At 34.9% G+C, this 14,844-nt stretch overlaps 2 protein-coding genes across 5 annotated transcripts; one reads left to right on the top strand and one right to left on the bottom strand.

The window, feature by feature from the left end:
• The first annotated feature begins 9 nt into the window (after nt 1–9).
• LOC133289900 (pyruvate kinase isozyme G, chloroplastic-like) lies at nt 10–10,257 on the top strand. 3 transcript variants are annotated; one of them, XM_061487925.1, is made up of 13 exons: nt 10–237; nt 438–689; nt 810–975; nt 1,657–1,791; nt 1,919–2,029; nt 2,161–2,249; nt 4,308–4,370; nt 5,152–5,327; nt 6,016–6,118; nt 6,261–6,409; nt 7,114–7,222; nt 7,310–7,402; nt 10,132–10,257. In XM_061487925.1, the coding sequence occupies exons 1-13, from the start codon at nt 25–27 to the stop codon at nt 10,177–10,179; spliced, it is 1,707 nt and encodes a 568-aa protein (XP_061343909.1). In that variant the 5' UTR covers nt 10–24; the 3' UTR covers nt 10,180–10,257. The 3 variants fall into 3 exon arrangements, with proteins under 3 accessions (XP_061343909.1, XP_061343908.1, XP_061343910.1); XM_061487924.1 differs by having other exon boundaries at nt 7,310–7,411; nt 10,132–10,228; XM_061487926.1 differs by lacking the exons at nt 7,310–7,402; nt 10,132–10,257 and having other exon boundaries at nt 6,016–6,080; nt 7,114–7,192.
• Nucleotides 8,581–13,902, bottom strand: LOC133289899 (protein NRT1/ PTR FAMILY 7.3-like). 2 transcript variants are annotated; one of them, XM_061487923.1, is made up of 5 exons: nt 13,758–13,902; nt 13,405–13,519; nt 10,672–10,889; nt 10,014–10,576; nt 8,581–9,775 (listed from the first exon to the last, which is right to left on the bottom strand). In XM_061487923.1, the coding sequence occupies exons 1-5, from the start codon at nt 13,794–13,796 to the stop codon at nt 8,905–8,907; spliced, it is 1,806 nt and encodes a 601-aa protein (XP_061343907.1). In that variant the 5' UTR covers nt 13,797–13,902; the 3' UTR covers nt 8,581–8,904. The 2 variants fall into 2 exon arrangements, with proteins under 2 accessions (XP_061343907.1, XP_061343906.1); XM_061487922.1 differs by having other exon boundaries at nt 13,764–13,902.
• Between the last annotated feature and the right edge of the window lie 942 nt (nt 13,903–14,844).

Here is a 14,844-nt window from a genome sequence, read left to right as displayed (position 1 = left end):
ATCTTTTCGTCAATCATCACTGCCATGGCAACAACCATTCATCTTTCTTCCACCATCTCATTCTCTCTCTTAAATTCTGATCTTTCTTCTTCCAAATATGTGTCTGACCTTCCATTTCACTCTAACCCCCGAAGGAAATACATTCCACCCTTACCCGCCACTGTCACTGCCACCATCTCCGACCACACCCATAGCCATGGATCCCAAACTACCTCCTCCAACGGCTCTCCCACTCTTGTAACTAACTTTCTCTGTTTTCCTTTTTTCCGCAAACGAGAAAAAAACAATATTAGTAATTTTCTCATTATTAATTAATGGTTCTCCAATGCCAATTAAATGTTACTAGGAAAATTATACTCTTCCCTTCACTTTTCTCTCTGTAAATTCATTATGTTACCTATTGCAATCTCTAACCTAACTCTTCGTTTGATCCGCAGTCTAGAAACTATGTTGTGGGGAAGGAAGGGGCAGATTCAGATGCAGTTAGGAAAACTAAGATTGTATGTACAATTGGTCCGTCTACTAGTTCACGTGAAATGATTTGGAAACTAGCTGAAACGGGAATGAATGTGGCACGTTTAAATATGTCACATGGGGACCATGCATCACACCAGAAAACTATTGATTTGGTTAAACAATACAATGCTCAATTTGAAGACAAGGTTATCGCTATCATGCTTGACACCAAGGTTAATTCCTTCTTCTATACCTTCCTAACGCATTTTATGCTCAATTTCCGAGTGTTATTATGTAACTTGTATTTAGTTTTGAAGTTAGAATTGATGCATTAAACTGACTTTCTTGCGCAGGGTCCTGAAGTTAGAAGTGGGGATGTGCCTCAACCAATTTTACTCAAAGAGGGACAAGAATTCAATTTCACCATTAGGAGAGGGGTCAGCTCAGGAGACACAGTTAGTGTTAATTATGATGATTTTGTGAATGATGTGGATGTTGGAGACGTACTACTTGTTGATGGTAAGTATGGTAGCCTTTTGTGTGAGTTGAAATGGACCTCGAATTGTGCTTGTCAGGAATGCTGTTATTAACTTACTGTCAACTGTGCTAATAAAATTTCTTAGGTTTAAATCTGGAACAATTTACATGATAAATATATATATATATATATATATATATATATATATATATATATATATTTTTTAACTTTTTATTCAGAAAATCATAGATGTTACTATTGAATTTATATTACTGAACCTCTGACGAGTATTTTTTTCCTGCCCAAATCCTGTTTTACTTTTTTTTTTTTATATGTGATTCAGATATTTTTGAAAAATGGGCTGATGTTTACATTCATGATTCAATTGGGATGTAGTTGACCATTTTTAGGATAAGCTTTTCTGGAGTCGTGTTGTTGTGGGAAAGCTTACTATATTTGTGTTGACCTTGTCATTTGTGCTCGCAGTTGTGCTGCAAATTCCGTGATTGCCATCTTGCTTGACTAGGTGAAAGTTTAGTCATTTATTGTCTTAGTTTGATTGCTAACCTTGCAGAAACTACCAGTAAGATAATCCTGCTATTTTAATAATATATTTTTAAGTCACAATATTTTAGAGGGATTTCTTAAATTGTTGCATGACATAACCACCGACTTTGATTATCTGTAAAGATGATTTTAATCTCTTCTGATTGTTATTTTAGGAGGAATGATGTCTCTTGCCATTAAGTCAAAAACAAAAGACTTGGTTAAATGTGAAGTGATTGATGGTGGAGAACTGAAATCCAGGCGTCATTTAAATGTCCGTGGAAAAAGTGCAACACTTCCTTCCATAACTGGTATGATTCTGTTATATTCATCGTTGACACATCTCACAGGCATTGTGTTTCTACAATTGTATAGATATTCGTAGTATGCAAATGCACTTGTCAATTTTATGCTCCTTTGCCATATGTTTCTTCACAGACAAGGATTGGGAAGATATCAAGTTTGGGGTGGACAATCAAGTGGACTTCTATGCTGTCTCATTTGTCAAGGACGCTAGAGTGGTTCATGAGTTAAAAGACTATCTCAAAAGTAATTTTTGTAGCTGTCCAATTTCCTTTCTATGCTTGTGTTTCTCGGTGTGCAACTATGTGTGTATGTTTCTTCTTTCTTGGGGTTTATTGCTTCTTTTATGAATAAATTATTGTAAACCTGTTCTATAGGTCACAATGCTGATATACACGTGATTGTAAAAATTGAAAGTGCGGATTCCATACTAAATCTACATTCGATACTTTCAGCTTCAGATGGGGTTAGTTTCTTACTGTTCAGATTATGTATGTTGGATATTACATATCTTTAATACATTCAAGTTAAAAAGCATTGAAATTTATATTATGTTGTTGATCATTTATTTTTTGGCCTATATATTTTCATTTGTTTGTTTGTTTATGGTTTCGTTAGTATTCCGGAATTGATTTCAGGGAGGAACAGATGTTTACAATAACAGTTCTATAATTGCATTGCTTATGCTTCCTGTGAAAATAGTACCTGAAAAAGGAACTAAATAATTTAACATTTCAAGTTAATCTTATCACTGATTCTGCAAGAGAGATTATAAAAGTTCTCTTTAATCCTTGTATAATCACAAATTCAAGTATTGAGTTTGCTGTTTTTCACAATAATTTGATCAGGCTGTGAAATTTATTCTTCAAAATCTCGACAAGATGTGTGTCTCATATTCTGCATGGGATTAAGCGGAACATAGTTGCATTTTGAGCTAATGATGGATTGAGTAGAAGTTACATGATATCTTTTCTGCATTATATCAGGGTGCACTTCTAGATTATGATCGCTATCTTTCTTAACATAGGTACCCATTTCATGCAACCATGTGAAGGATGTGATTTTCTGATAATAGCATATGCACTATGTTACGATCTCATTTGCAAGGTATGGGACTTGAAGTCCTATATTGGTTATATGGGCAACAAATGTGGGGTTTATAAGGCCTAGGGCACTCCCATCCTTTGAACTAGCTTCTGGGGTGGTGCATCCCAAGGTTCTTATTGAATGGTATCAGAGCCTTCCACTATGTCTCTCGGTTGCAATCGAGCAGTGCGGGTAGTGACACCGGTATTGCAGTTTTCGTCCGGGGATAGTAAAAGACTAGCGCAAAACCAGCTGCATGGGCACCAGGGCTGCAGAGTGTGGTGAAATGTTATGATCCCATTTGCAAGATATGAGACTTGAAGATCTACATTGGTTGTTTGGGCAACTAATGTTGGGTTTATAAGGCCTTGAGCACTCTCACCCTTTGAGCTAACTTTTGGGGTGGTGCATCCCAAGGTTCTTATCACACTGTTTACCTAATTTCAGGTCAAATAATGGACCAAATTTGGTTTTTTGGTGCTTTTTTTGTTTCTGCACTATTGGTTGATAATTTTTTTCTTGATTTACAATATCAAAATACCAACTAACTAGGTATAATGTAGATTGTTCTATTAAGTTTTGGAAAGTATACTGACGTGATTTATCCTTTAATATTCATAGTACTCCTACGAAAGGTAGGAGTACTACCGGTGGCTGAGAAGATGAGAGAACATATATTGAGGTGGTTTGGGCACGTAATGAGAAGGCCCCTGGATGCTCCCGTAAGAACAGAAGTTTGTTACCAAGAGCTCAACACAATAAGAGGTAGAGGTAGACCTAAACTTACTCGGGGGAAGGTAGTAAAACAAAATTTAATGGAGTGGAATATAGATTGGCGGACGGTATGCCTTAGAACAGAATGGAGAAAAGCTATAAGCATGGTGGAGGGTTAGACCCGTTGTTATTCCTATGTTCCAGATGGTCTCTTTTTAGTCCTTTTCCCCTTCATTTCCCCCTCTTCTTCTTTTCCCTTTCTTTTTTACTTTTATTTATATATATATATATATATATATATATATATATATATATATATATTATTACTATTCTATTTATTTATTTTTATTTTTACTTTTATGTTTCTTTTTTTCAACCTTTTTGTATCTTTCATTTGGGTTCATCTACCACCGACCTCAATTAATTTGGGATAAAGGTGTTGTTGATGTTGATGTTGATTCATAGTTAACCTTAAAGATACCCTAAGACAATCGGATTTTCTATGCATACTTGCATACTTTTTAGTGAATTCCTGTTGACTTGATAACATATACCTTTAGGTTTACTCTGAACTGGTATGAACCTGCTGATAGGTTTTCCAACATCCTCATAATCTATATTTTGGAGAAAGTCATTGAAAGTTATGCAATATTATGGATCAAAGTATGATCTTCATCTGTATGTAGCATCACATGTCATTTTGAGAGTTTCATTTATCCTGTAGGCCATGGTTGCTCGTGGGGACCTTGGAGCTGAACTTCCAATAGAGGAAGTTCCTTTATTGCAGGTATGTTATGCTCAGAGTAACATGATATGTGTGCCGTTTTGTTCAAAGTAGGTGAGATGTATACAAGTTCTTTCTTGAGATAATCTACAAATTGTTGATAATCATTTCTTTGCTACATATAATTTGGGATGCAGTGTTTAGTGCCACTGGGAAAATATAATAAAATAAAAGCAACTTCATTAGCTGTTGTGAATTTCACTTCGTAGGATCATATTGATATCTTTAGTCATGTGCATTAATTTTGAGGAAAGCCCTTCTCTTGGTGCTTGTTTAATTACACTGCATCCTGTCAAGATGTTCTAGAAAGCAGTGAACTCTCAACTATGGCCTTTCTCAACTATGATCTTACCCGTTCGTAAAGGGTGAGATAGAGCCAATTTAACCCAAGATTCAAATATTTGTCTGCGTGTGTGTGTAAAAGGTGGCTTTTTTATTTCAAAACCATAAATTTGTTTATGAAGGAGTTCATTGGGTGTCTTAGGTTGCTTAGAGTTTCAAATAAGCAATGTGAGATGTAGAAACCTGTGTAGCAATTTACACAAACTAGATGGTGGGACTCTTAGATGATGACATATATTGCTTTCAAACGGATGTTTCCAATGTCTGTTTTAATAGTTCTCTCATATCAAGTAGTTGCATAAATGAGCTGTTTCTTGTACCACCTTTTTCCTTACATATATCACTCAAATGATTATATTTCTCTTTTCACCGAAATTTAGGCAGTGGGACTATGTTTAATTCATTGTTCTATGTAATTCATTGCCCATCTTTAATCAAACAGGAGGACATCATTAGAAGATGTCACAGTATGCAAAAGCCAGTTATTGTGGCAACAAATATGCTTGAAAGTATGATTAATCATCCCACACCAACAAGGGCAGAAGTCTCAGACATTGCAATTGCAGTAAGACAAGGCACTGATGCTATCATGCTTTCAGGAGAAACTGCACATGGAAAGTAAGTTTCCTGTTCCTTGGTGACCTTGGTTCCTAAATTTTATTTGTTTTTAGCAGCTCAAAACTTTTTTTAATATTGATTTTTACCATTTTTAATGCAGAAGAGATCCTATTTACCTCTTTTTAGATAAAAAAAAAAAGTATAATTAGAGAAGAGAATCAATGAAGTACAAGAATGGTGGATAAGATATCCCGTTAGGGTTAACCAAAAAATACAAAAATAAGAACACGTTAACTAAGAAAAGCTTGGGAATCTCTCTGCATGTACCACATTGAGGAATTATTTACCTTGATTTAGTATATTTGAAAACTACCTAGTGTTTTTTTTATATAATTTGTATTAATAAAATGATTTTTGGTGGTTTATGATTAGCATACTTATCTTTTTTTGAAGTGAAATGTTTAGGAAAAAAAATTCATTCATAATAAAAGTTAGTTCGTGTCCTATATTGGCTACAAAACCCTAATTTTCAGCCTTCTATATGTATCTAGATTATTGTAATTACTATAGAACTGCTTTCCATTTAAAGATGCATGTCATTCAGTATTTTTTTTATGAACTTGGTAGTATAAATATGTTGAACCTTATGTGTCTTATGCTGATGAATTATGCATTTGATTACTTCTTTTCCAATATTTTTTATTTAATTAAATTATTTAAATTTTTAAGAGGATTGCAACTGCTTCAGATATCCATTGAAAGCTGTTAAAGTTATGCATGCGGTGGCTCTAAGGACTGAATCCAGTATTCCAAGTAGTATTCCTTATCCAAATCAATTGAGTTCCCATAAAGTACGTATTTAATTCAAAAATAAGTTTCCTTGTAACTTATGCAGTTTTGGAGTTTTGTTTCGTATGTTTTAGACAGTTTATTGCTATAGATTTGATTGATAATATCGTATAATCTAATTAATCTGTGCTTGCTTTTTGACAGAGCCATATGGGGGAAATTTTTGCTTTCCATGCGACAACTATGTCCAACACTCTCAATACTCCTATTATTGTTTTCACCAGAACGGGATCCATGGCAATTATTTTGAGCCATTATAGGCCTTACTCAACAATCTTTGCATTCACAAATGAGTGAGTATTAGCAGTATGTGTGTTTTATTTTATTTTATTTTTCTGCGTTGGTTTTGATTAGGTGCAGTATATAAACCTCATATCCATCTAAGCAGAAAAATAAACTTTTGCTGATGAACTTCCCCTGGATCTTGCTTGTGTCCTTGCTATTTTTTCATGAGGAATAGTACTTGTTTATGGTTTTGAAAATAAGTAGCAAATTTCCTGGGCTTGATATCTGGAGAAAAGTCAAGCATCTCTCTATCCTTGGTTCTCATTCTCAAGTACTGTACAGATTATCTAATTAAGAGTTATCATGCCATATTTGTTGTGTATAATTAAATAAGCATAATTCTTTTCGGAAGCATTTTTCTTTTTCTTTTTTCAAATTTAGTCTGCTATCATGAATTTTGTTTTTTGTGCCTCTTTGATCAATCTGGTTCAATTCCAGGAATCCTGCTAGATGAAATTTTATCCCATCTTAGATGGAGGCCCTCTTTTTTAAAAAATAATATTATTCTACTAAGCATCTTAGGGGTTGCTGGAGGTCATCCTACTGAGACACACGTATAGAGAAAAAGAAGAAGAAGAAAGAAGTGAAGCATAGGGCTCTGCAGGCTACCCAACCTAGGCTGTGATTTTTGGAGGGTGGTGTAGTTGCTTGAGTCAACGTTTTTTTGCATCCACAACTTAATTTTCATATAATATGATTTCACTCTTCCCAGGGCTAGGATTAAGCAGAAGTTGGCACTTTATCATGGTGTTATGCCCATATACATGCAATTTTCAAATGATGCAGAGGAGACTTTCTCTAGAGCCCTCAAGCTACTATTGGTGAGTAATATCTCCATCACTTGCAATCATCTTCCCTTTCTTGATGGATTTTCTTTTAAGTGTTGCTGAAATGTCTCCATGCTTCAGAGTAATGGTCATTTACACGAGGAACAGCATGTTACTCTTGTTCAAAGTGGAGCACAACCAATCTGGCGTGAGGAATCTACTCACCACATACAAGTTCGTAAGGTTCATGGATAAAATCCTTCTTTTGAAGTGTCTTTCTTCCTAAGATTGTGCAATAGTTTTTTATTTTTATTTTTATTTTGTGTGTGTACAACTAGTTACTCTTACTTTGAATCATAGTTGTGTCTGTTATCCATGTGAAACACCAAAGTTGGATATTGTAGGAATTTTCATAATGCAAATAGCGATTTATTGATAAGGATTTGCCACAGCCTCCATGAAGTTCTTTTTTGACTAAACGTTTTTTAACATACTTGTCATCTTGATATTTTTCTTTGCCTGAACCCTCATCACATCAGGCCGTTGGGAGTCTCATGCACTAGGGCCACCCTTTATAATTTACGTATATCTGTTTCATCTGTTTTAACTTTTTTACCTTTCCCAATTTTTTACACGTACAGAAGGTGACATTTAGATATCAAAAAAAGAAAAAGAAAAATGAAAGAAGAAAAACTAATTTCTACCTTATACTACTTGATGAAAGAGAAAACAGACCAAATAGGCATATATCACTTGTGCCAGATGATGACCAACCAACGATGGGTGGGACTTGATGGAATTGAATGAATAGCTAACAAAACCATACTTTGGATTAGGAATGGTTATTCCATATCCACCTATTACCATTTTGATCATGCAAAATTTGATTCTGTGGACCAAACATTCTATAAGTATTGCTTGTTAATTCCTCTAGTTACTACATTAAATCTTTCGGTTTTATGTTGTGTTGATGCTATGGAAGTTGTTGGCACCCTTAAGTGCATTTTGTAAATGTTGCACGTTTATGTTGTATCTTTTGTGGTGATCTTATTCAGAACTTATTCTGTCAAATCTATTGCCAGCAATAAAAGTTAATATGCTCTTCTTTGTAAGTGATCTTGCACAGTCCTCTTTGTCAGTCCATATCACTGATGGAATGACATTGGGTCTGCCCAGTTTGGATTTTCTTTGGTTGATTGGGTCAATAAGCTGAATTATAATAAATACATAGGAATTTCGGTGTCTTTCGAAATTGGTGCCTTAATTAGTAGATTATTCACGATTGCAGTGTTTGTTTGTAAGTTCCAGAAATCAAGGACAGAAATGCTTGTGTTAGCATTGGGGAGGGAAGAAGGTAGCTAAGTTCTGCTAATAGTCGGAACCATTGCATACTTGGAAATCCAAAAGCCTACCATATTTAACTTGATATTTAGCAATGGAACTTACAAATGAGAAAGAATGGAGACATCTAGGGACCCTAAAACAGTCATTGTCTCATATAAGTTTAGTTTTATACAAATGGGCTTTAAGAACATAAACTGAAAAACCGGAGGTGTCATAAATCAGTGAGTCCAGTTGTAACAGAGTCAGAGACTCGTGTAAGAAGGGCTTCTCTTCCTGCAAACCAGCAAAAGATTTCTTCCAATAGCAACTATAACCAAAGCTCCATCCTTTCTCTTATTAATATATATATATATATGCTGTTACCATTGCATTTGAAAGATATTCTTTGTATATTACACTTTGAAGCTATCTGGCTCATCATACTCTTCACGTTTCCCTTCCATCTGTATACGCTTGTACCACTTTGCACATGCAATATAGGCGATCAAGTCTATCGATGTCAAGGCAGCTAAGAGGAAGTAAAACCTATCTAGGTGACCTTTGTTTAGGTTTCCAGGGATCCACCCTTGCATGTGATCCTCGGTGGAGATCTTCATAACCATACTAACAAGTAAGCTACTCACGTAGTTCCCAAGGGAAATGGATGTCATACAAAGTGCACTTCCAAAGCTCTTTAAGCCATCTGGTGTCTGAGCGTTGAAAAACTCTAACTGGCCAACGTACATAAACACCTCAGAAGCTCCTATAAATGCGTACTGAGGGATTTGCCAGAAGATGCTTAAAGTGCTTGTGTCATTGCAGTGGGTGCATCCATGTTTTGCATATTTAAGCCTATAGCATTCAACTATTCCGGCTGAAACCATTGCCAGTATGGCTATGACAAGTCCAACTCCCATTCTCTGAAGCTCAGTAAGTCCCTTAGAATCTGACTTTTTGAGTTTTCCCACAAATGGATCAAGAACTCGACGATAAAAGAAAATGAAGACGGCTACACTAAGGATATCAAAGCTAGACATGCTAGCTGGTGGTATTTTGAAATGGGATACTGTGGTTTTCATGGCTGCACCTTGCTCCACAAAAAGAGAAGCCATTTGTGTAAAAACCACCGAGTATATTATGGTGCAGAGCCAAATTGGAAGAAGTCTTAGTATGCACTTCACTTCTTCAACTTGACTTACAGGACAGAGACGCCAGGGGTTGTGAAGGGCACCTTTCTGGTCCACTAGATCCCTTGAAGATATAAACGCTGCCCTATCCAAGAACCTGCAATACAGTAACATATGGCAGATTGATTAAATCGTTGTAGCCTAGTAGAATCAAGAATGACCAATAATACTGAAAAATCTGTTGTACTTAATTTGTAACCCATCCCACTATCTCAGCAAATTGATCACATAAACACAGGAAAAACATTCCATGCAGCCTTAGCTATTCATATGAAAACATTCAGCTATATATATATATGTAGTTTCAGTTGAAAGTAGCTGCTTCTAATACTTACTTGAACCCGTGAGTGTGAAGAATCTTTCTGTTCACATTGGTGGAAGACTCCTTTGTATTCATGTTATATAAGTCCTCTCCATTTGATGACATTTGAACTCTTGAATTCCTTGATGCAGCGACAAGGACTTGGCAGAACCTGGAGAGAGGGTTGCCACTGGGCTTGAAGTGCCTATACCTTGGGATGCCTACAAGAAACAAGATCAATGCAGCAAAGGCAAAGCCTGCAGACAACCAGAAACCAAGAGCCCACATTCCTTCATCCTCAAAATAGACCAGAACGGTGTTTGAGAAGAGTTGCCCAAAGTTCAAAGCTAGGTAGAAGTAGCTAAAGAAGGCCACCTTTGAGCGACCCTCCTTTGAGTGCTCCTCATCAAACTGGTCAGCTCCAAATGTGGCAATATTTGGTTGGTAACCTCCATTTCCCAAGGCAATAAGATAGATTGAGAGGTAGAACATCCCCATCTCCATTCTTGAATGTTTCCCACATTGAATTGATACACTCCCACAATCTTTAGGTTTAATCAAGAAGAGATATGATGACAGGGACAAGGACATTAGACCCTGTTATATCAAGCCAGAAGATTCCTTGATTAGTCAAGGAATGTAGCAGCTAGAACTTAAAGATCAGAGAAAGAAAATTGAGAGGCATTACTTACTATTACAAAGATGACCTGAAAGACAACACAAGTTTTATATCTTCCCCAATAAGAATCACTTAGGAAAGCACCCACAAGAGAGAAGATGTAAACAGTTCCAGTCCATTTGCTCACATTGTTAGCCGCTTCAGCATTATTTTGTCCCACCACCCTTGTCAGGAAGAGCACCAGGTTCACTCCTATCCCAAAAAATGCAAGGGTTGCCAGACCTTGGTTCACTGATGAATCCAATCAATGATTTGCAGAAAAAGCAGCATTAGCACCATGTTCTTAATATTATGGACCACTTGAATTAAATACCACTCACATGCATCATTATGCATCTATATCTATATGCATTACGAACTAGTATCTATCTATCTCAGTATCCGAGATTGTGTGTATGATTACATATCGCGAAAACGAGAGACTTCATTTTATAAGAAGCAAATTCAGTTAAGATCATTTACTAAAGTTCTTTTCTGAAAGCCCGCATAGCATAGAAGTACATGAATTTGCGTGGACATATTCAACGCATAATTAAAGGAATTTTTATAAAAAAATCATGAAATGTTATGTATGCATGGCCAATTACAAGCATTATGTACCACCACCATACATATGCACACATGACATATATTAGCAAGTTTACTTTATAATGTTTTGTTAGGTATTTTAGGTTTTGCCTTTATATAAAGCATACTCACACATATTAGTAATGGTTTCACAGTCGAGATAACACTTTGAAAGACTGGATTTGTGAAAACACATCATCTTTTTAAATTAAATAATTTATTTTAACTTCTTTTTTTAAAACTGATCATTGATTTTCATGTCATGATTCATGAACCTACTTTTAGAAGACACTTTTGCATAGTGTTTTTTGTGGGTTTTTTTAGTAGATTAGTCTCTCTCTCTCTCTCTCTCTCTCTCTCTCTCTCTCTCTCTCTCTCTTGATTTACAACTCCAAATATAGATATTTAAATATGGAGTTGGTCACGGAAAATTGAGGCATATAAATAAATTCTACATATACAAAACAATTATATATATATATATATATATATATATATATATATATATATATATATATATATATATCTAAATTTATTAATATCTTATATCAAAAAAATTCTTTACATAAATTCAAGATATAAAACTTAGTAACTCTGAACAATTGGAGGAGAGGGAGGTCTTTTTATTTCCACGCACAAACAACAATATCTCAATTGGCATGGTTTACGCATCAGGTATTATCTAATTAACTACGACTTTACGCAACCACAACAACACGTGGTAAACGAGGAATGCCTTCCCACACGACAAAAATATTACTCTATATAATTTGAAGCATATAAATTATATAATTTTGAGTTTTTCTTTTGCGATGACATTAGAGAATTACTAGATTATTTTAGTAAATTAAAGCCCAACCCCCAAAAAAGAACATGATAAGATATTTTATTTTGCCCCAAACATTTCCTGCAAATCAATCACATATTTTACACTTGCATGCAATCATAAATTACTTGTTCACACTCTTGATCTCAGCACTCAGCACTCAGCGCACACGACATAGAAGTTAGAAATAACCTAAAGAGAATCCTAAATAATTGTGGGGTTGTGACCTATACCAATTTTACTTACTTACAGAACGAACTATAGCAGCCAGCATTTATCAACTAAGCAGCAACAACTAGCAAGTATGATATACATACCTATCATGCACCTTTCCTATGCAGTAAATACTAAATACATAAATTTACTCTCTTGCACTCCATGGTTAATATATATATATATATATATATATATATGCTTCATGACAGATGTCAGCAACCCACGTCATGCAAATTCCCTTTATTGATTACGTGTCAGGCACGTATTTCTCTGAAATGCATGCTTAATTTCCTCAGTCTGTCTTTTCCAAGTTACCACACTTCCTGGCTTCATGTCGTTTATAGTGAAGGCACAGCCAAAAGCCTCTATCAAGATTCAGAATCTCTACCCTCTTTCTCTATCTCTCTTTACCTCTCTATTTTTTATTTTTTTTAGTAATATTTTTTCTCTCTATTATAAGTTTCATTTCAACAAAAGCAAAAGGTTTATGATCTCTCTAGAAAGATAAATAGTTATACGGTGGAAGAACAAGCTAAGCCAGCAAAGGCATAGCTGTAACTAGGTTATAGCTTACCTGGCACACTCCCCTTAGGCATGCAACAAAGCTGACTCAAATGGAACACGTTCCTGTATTTAATAAGTTGTCGTTTTCTCTTATCTAAAACTGTTATAAGTTTTCGCGTGTTCCTTTTACTCCTCTTGATAAGTTATCTTAAATATCTATCTACAGACAACCGCATCATTGATGAACGTTCCCTTCTTAACAACGTTCCTGAAACTTCTACGGCTCCAAGAACTGCCACCGGTCACCTCTATCATTAACTATACGTATACGTATCATATATAGTATATTTGCATGTATATTTTTATGTTTTCAAAACCTAACGATGGAGATTCAATTGTTGTTGGAAGTAACTGACGATAGGATTCTCCCTGAAGAAAGTAAATTTCTTTAGGAAAAAAGAAAAGGAAAAAGTAGCTATCTATGATTTCCATTACCTGTTTATAGGGACAAAAACTACGGTAAATTAAAAAGACTAAAGAAGGCTTAGGTTTTAATAAATATGATTTAATGCAAGTATAGAAAAAATAAAAAATAAATAGAATTGCTCCGAAATTTATGTTTTTGCAGCTTACAGAGTACGATAATTCCTGCAACCCATCTTCCAGATTTGGTTCTGATTGCAGGATGGCCATGCAAATCAACACTCCCATCAAGAGTGAATTCTTCTGATTCTTCTTTGAATTTTCCCTGCAGAGAGTTTTCAACACAAAACAAAATGGCAGGATAGTTGATAAGCGTAATTAATTAGCATGCTCAAAAGATGCACTTGATGATCAACAGAATATAGTGACAAAACCTACAAAGGGTTCCTAAGCATATATATATATATATATATATATATATATGGCAAGAATGAGTACTTTAAAGTTTTTAAGAATTAATAAGGAATATTAATATATAATGTATATATGGAACTTGTAAATACACTGACCTCTTTGCAGACCTCTAACTCTAAGCAAGCCATTGGTGTTGATCCCAAAGAAGAAGTTCAAGTTCTGAGTTCTGAGTACTGAGTAGTGTGTTGCAAAATACAGGGGAGGGAGGGTATAGTACTCTAGCAGAGGAAGGTTGTTGATTAGGATGAAGGCTCACGAGAAGAACGAAAGTTACACATGAAAGAGGGAGTGAGAATTCAATAAATAGAGGAAGGAAGGGTAGCATGAACGGTGGAGATTTCATAAAAAGAAAGTGGGGACATCCACATGGCATCATCATCCAAAAGTGTGTAAAAATGCGACTTGAACAAAATTTTCGTTTGATGCGCGAATAAAGACAATACATGCAAGTTCGGTAATTGACGTAACATGTTTTTTTTTTTTTTTTTTTTAAGACTTTTTTATTTATCTTTTAAATAATTTCCCTAATACTCATAAAGCCTAGATCTCATGCCTTTGGAGAACTCGAGCACTATTTGGCAATTCACCTCTCCTATGTAAATATAGATGCCAAAATTTTATATATACATCCTATTATTCATACTCTTATTGACTTGAGCATCATATAAGTGCACCGTCACCTCTTTATTCACTCGCGCAAGAAGATTAGCTATAAGCAATCATCAAGAGACTCAAAAACATTAAAAATATACTTACTTTCTATAATAATGTAATAATACTATTGTTATAATTTTATTGTCAAGTTTTACTACTTAATTACACCCCATAATATAATATTAAAAATTGTTTTTCTGAAATTCGATTATCTTACAAAAATAAATACAAAATCAAAACTAAAATAGAACCTACAAATAGATGCAATTTCTTTGGTCATATATAATTATACGACAGGTCTGTTATTTTTCTAATTAATATTCCATGTAAAAAGTTTATTTCTTTTTTAATTTTTGGTCCATCTCTTCATTTTCTTTTTAATACTCAAATCAAGATGCAAGCTAGCGGAGCACTGGGGCCGTAACATGCAAATGGTCTCTCTTTGTTGGGTAGCTACTAGCTAGTTTGATCATGACAGTTTTCAAGAACTCCCTCAAATGCATTCCAAATTGGCGCGCAATT

Source organism: Gastrolobium bilobum, unplaced genomic scaffold (genome assembly GCF_033153095.1).
Source record: "Gastrolobium bilobum isolate Gb01-03AN ecotype WA unplaced genomic scaffold, APGP_CSIRO_Gbil_v1 utg16824, whole genome shotgun sequence".
In the NCBI taxonomy this organism is placed as follows: domain Eukaryota; kingdom Viridiplantae; phylum Streptophyta; class Magnoliopsida; order Fabales; family Fabaceae; genus Gastrolobium; species Gastrolobium bilobum.
The sequence above is the reverse complement of the archived record's forward strand: the minus strand, read 5'-3'. Positions and strand labels throughout refer to the sequence as shown.